This window comes from Arachis duranensis, chromosome 9, assembly GCF_000817695.3.
Source record: "Arachis duranensis cultivar V14167 chromosome 9, aradu.V14167.gnm2.J7QH, whole genome shotgun sequence".
NCBI classification, from domain to species: Eukaryota; Viridiplantae; Streptophyta; class Magnoliopsida; order Fabales; family Fabaceae; genus Arachis; species Arachis duranensis.
The window spans coordinates 2,709,071-2,712,892 of NC_029780.3; the positions used below are offsets into that span (position 1 = coordinate 2,709,071).

A 3,822-nucleotide genomic window follows, 5' to 3' on the forward strand; every position below is an offset into this window, starting at 1 on the left:
TAATAGGTCTCTCATCTTATAAACTCCTCACTCTTCCATGCTTTCTTTGATGTGGGACTAACTTCAACACTCCTCACACTTGCAACACTAACACTGCGGCGGTGGTAGGAGAAGAGAGACTGCGGCGATAAACTGCGAATCGCGAGGAGAGGAGATATATGGTGGTGGCTGGTGGTGGATTGCGTGAAAAGGACTGCAGTAGTGGTGGCGATTCCGCAAATTGCAACGAAAATGGCAAAGAAGCAATGGCGAGGAAGCACCCCCCGTGACTCTCTTTCTTCCCTCTTCTCTTTCTCCTCGGCGCTATTCTCTTTCTCCTCCCTCTCTTTCTTTCTTTTTTATTTTATTTTATAATTTTTTTTAATAAAAGGTAATTTGGTAATAAAAAAATATAATTGGTAAAAATGACGATTTTAAAACAAACTGAAACTTTGGGGACCATTTTCGAGCAAAAAAAAGCTGAAGGACGAAAGAAATTTTCAGCCCCTACATTAAGGACCAAAATCATACTTAACCAAAAAAAAAACTATAAGGAGTTGGCTAGAAACAAACCATTTAGAAGAGAGCTTGTAAACTAAGGTTTGAATGTTTGATCAACCTGATTTGAGATGAGCTACTTCGAAGGCCATGATATAATGGTAAAACTAAGCTTTCCTGATAAATATGGACATTCAATCCAAGTGAGGGAGACGCAGAAGTAGGTTCCAATACAGGAAATTCAAAGCTGCCATTATCAAAGTTATAAAGAACTATCTTTGAAGACGATGCAACTGCCATAATAACATTTTTCCAGATATACAAAGGCCGTAAATGATCACTAGATATATGCGAAGATAGACGCGGGTAACAGGGGATGATGACGAATTTAGTCCAAGATTGAGGCACTCCATACTCTTTCATTACCCATACAGACCAATGAATTTTCTCATGATTAAAACAACATGCAAGGCAGTTCCTCAACAAACATAACTGTGGGAAGATGGTTTTATTATACTGATTATTGAGAGGCAGGAAAAACTCAGTAAAAGTCTCATTCACAAAGTTAAGAGTGGCGGTGCCAGGCACAAATACCCCTCTATCATCACCATTTATGCTGCCAATTGGAATATCTTGAATGGCACTCTTGCAAGGGTTCCGGCAAAATGTATAAATTCTGATTGCACATTTCGTTATCTCATGTAGAATCTCAACAAGCTTGTACTTGTCATTCACATGATCATAGCCGAAGCCGCTAGCTATTAAGAAGCCAAATACCCACAACTTACTTGGCCCTAGGATCACTCACTCATATAAATGATGCTATCATATTTTCATCTTTCAAACTCACTAACACTCATAAAATAAAGGAGAGAATTTCAAAACATACTCATTTTCATTATGAAACACAAATACATTTCACAAGGCATATGTGCCTTTATATAGGCAATGCTTTCCTACTAAAATAATAATTTATGAATTACAACTCAATTTTGTAATGATTACTATTTTATGAGTTGGCTTCATGAATCTTCTTTCAACTTGTATTCATGTAGGTTCCATAATCTTCTAATTTGCTTGACTTCCAATTTCAATTCAATTTGATTTTGAATTTCTTCAATGTTGTAGAATGTTGTAGGTATACTACTCTCTTGAATGTTCTTCAAAAATCTTCAAGCTTCCAACATTAGCTTCTAGCAATATCTAGCCAATTGATGATTATTGTATTCAACATTTTTACTTCAAAAACTCTTCATGAAAATTCTAGTGATGCAAGTTGATTTATAATGAATTAACATTGCCTCCCTTAAATCAAGCTTGCAGAATTAATCATTCCAAGCATCTTCTTCAATTTGTAAAATAACTCTGTCTTCAATGGCTTTGTAAAGATATCTGCAACTTGTTCTTCAGTTGGACAGTACTCGATCACAACTTCTTTCTCATTTACCAACTCTCTAATTTTATGAACCCGAATATCAATATGCTTCGATCTTCCATGGAATACTGGATTTTTGCAAAGTGCAATAGCTGACTTGTTATCGCAAAATATTGTTGTTGGAGTATTTTGTTTCTCGTTCAATTCCTCAAGAATTCTTCTTAGCCAAACTGCTTGTGTTGTACAACTTGCTGCTGCTATATATTCTACTTCTGCTGTAGATAGTGCTACTACTGGTTGTTTCTTTGACGACCATGAAATTGCACTAGAACCAAAATGAAATACAAACCCTGAAGTATTTTTTCTTGTTTCTATATCTCCAGCCCAATCACTATCAGTGTAGCCAACAAGATTTACTTCATTAGTATTCTCATAATAAATTCCATCATTTAAAGTACCTTTGATATATCGAAGAATTCTCTTTGCCGCTTGCAAATGGTTGATACAAGGCTCCTCCATAAATCTGCTAAGCAAACCAACTCCAAACACAATATCTGGTCTAGTCGCAGTCAAATATCTTAGACTTCCAATCAAGCTTTTGTAGTATGTGGGATTTACTGCTCTTCCTTTATATTCTCTCAGCAATTTGAACTTCTCTTCGACTGGAGTAGAAACTGGCTTTGAATGTTCCATCTGAAATTTCTTTAAAATATCATTTGCATATTTCTTTTGAGAAATGAAAATTCCACCATCTTTTTGAACTACTTCAATGCCAAGAAAGTAAGACATCAAGCCCATATCTGTCATTTCAAAGTGCTTTATCATAGCCTCCCTGAATTCTGCAATTATCTTCAAATTGTTCCCAGTAAAGATCAAATCATCAACATAAAGACACACGATCAAAATATCTCCATTTTCAACGAACTTGATATAAAGAGTATGCTCAAATGGACATCTTCTGAAACCATTCTCAATGAAATAAGAATCAATCTTCTTGTACCATGCTCTTGGTGCTTGCTTTAATCCGTACAAAGCTTTCTTCAATTTATAAACTTTATCTTCTTTTCCAAGAACTTCATATCCTACAGGTTGCTCAACATCCACTTCTTCTTCTAAAGTGCCATTTAGAAATGCAGACTTAACATTCATTTGATGTATCTTTCACTTATTTTGAGCCGAGAGCGAAATAATCATACGAATAGTATCTAATCTAGCAACAGGAGCAAATACTTCAAAGTAGTCAATACCTGGTTTTTGTTTGTATCCTTTTGCAACTAATCTTGCTTTGAAACGATCAACTTCACCACTAGGTTTGTACTTAGTCTTGTAAACCCACTTTACTCCAATTGGCTTCTTATCTGCTGGTAAATCTGTCAGCTTCCATGTGTCATTCTTTTCAATGGCATGAATCTCCTCATCCATTGCTTTCTTCCAATTGTTGTCTTTAAAGGCTTCTTCAAAGTTCAACGGCTCACAATCTGAAAATAGAGCAAAATTTATAATTTCTTCATCAGACGGATCGTTGTCATTGCCAACTTCATAATCTACCAATCTAGCAGGTAGTCTTCTCTCTCTTTGAGGTCTTCTAGATGATTCTGGTTGTTCAGTTGTGTCAGGTTGTCTTTCTTCTACTTCGTCACATGTATTTGGAATTATAGTCAGCTGCTTTTCTGTCTTTGTGTTCCAGTTCCACATGTCTTTCTCGTCGAACGTCGCGTCTCTGCTGATGATTACTTTCTTTGTTTCTGGATTGTATAACTTGTATGATTTTGAGTCTGTGCTATAGCCAATAAAGATACACTTCTCGCCTTTGTCATCTAACTTCTTCCTTAATTGATCTGGTATATGGGCATAAGCGATACACCCAAAGACTCTGAAATGATGAATGGAAGGCCACTTTCCACTCCAAGCTTCCTCTGGAGTTTTATCACGAACACTCTTTGTTGGACACATGTTTAAAATATGAATTG

General features: G+C 36.0%; 1 protein-coding gene across 1 annotated transcript in view; it reads right to left on the reverse strand.

Annotated features, from left to right (window-relative positions):
• The window catches only part of LOC127741465 (F-box/kelch-repeat protein At3g23880-like), a 2,382-nt gene extending 1,012 nt beyond the window's left edge, over positions 1–1,370 (reverse strand). The window contains exons 1-2 of the mRNA XM_052253931.1: positions 1,367–1,370; positions 712–1,235 (exon numbers count right to left, since the gene is read on the reverse strand). Coding sequence (XP_052109891.1) covers positions 712–1,235; positions 1,367–1,370 — 528 coding nt within the window. The remainder of the gene's footprint in view (positions 1–711; positions 1,236–1,366) is intronic.
• Positions 1,371–3,822: the final 2,452 nt, after the last annotated feature.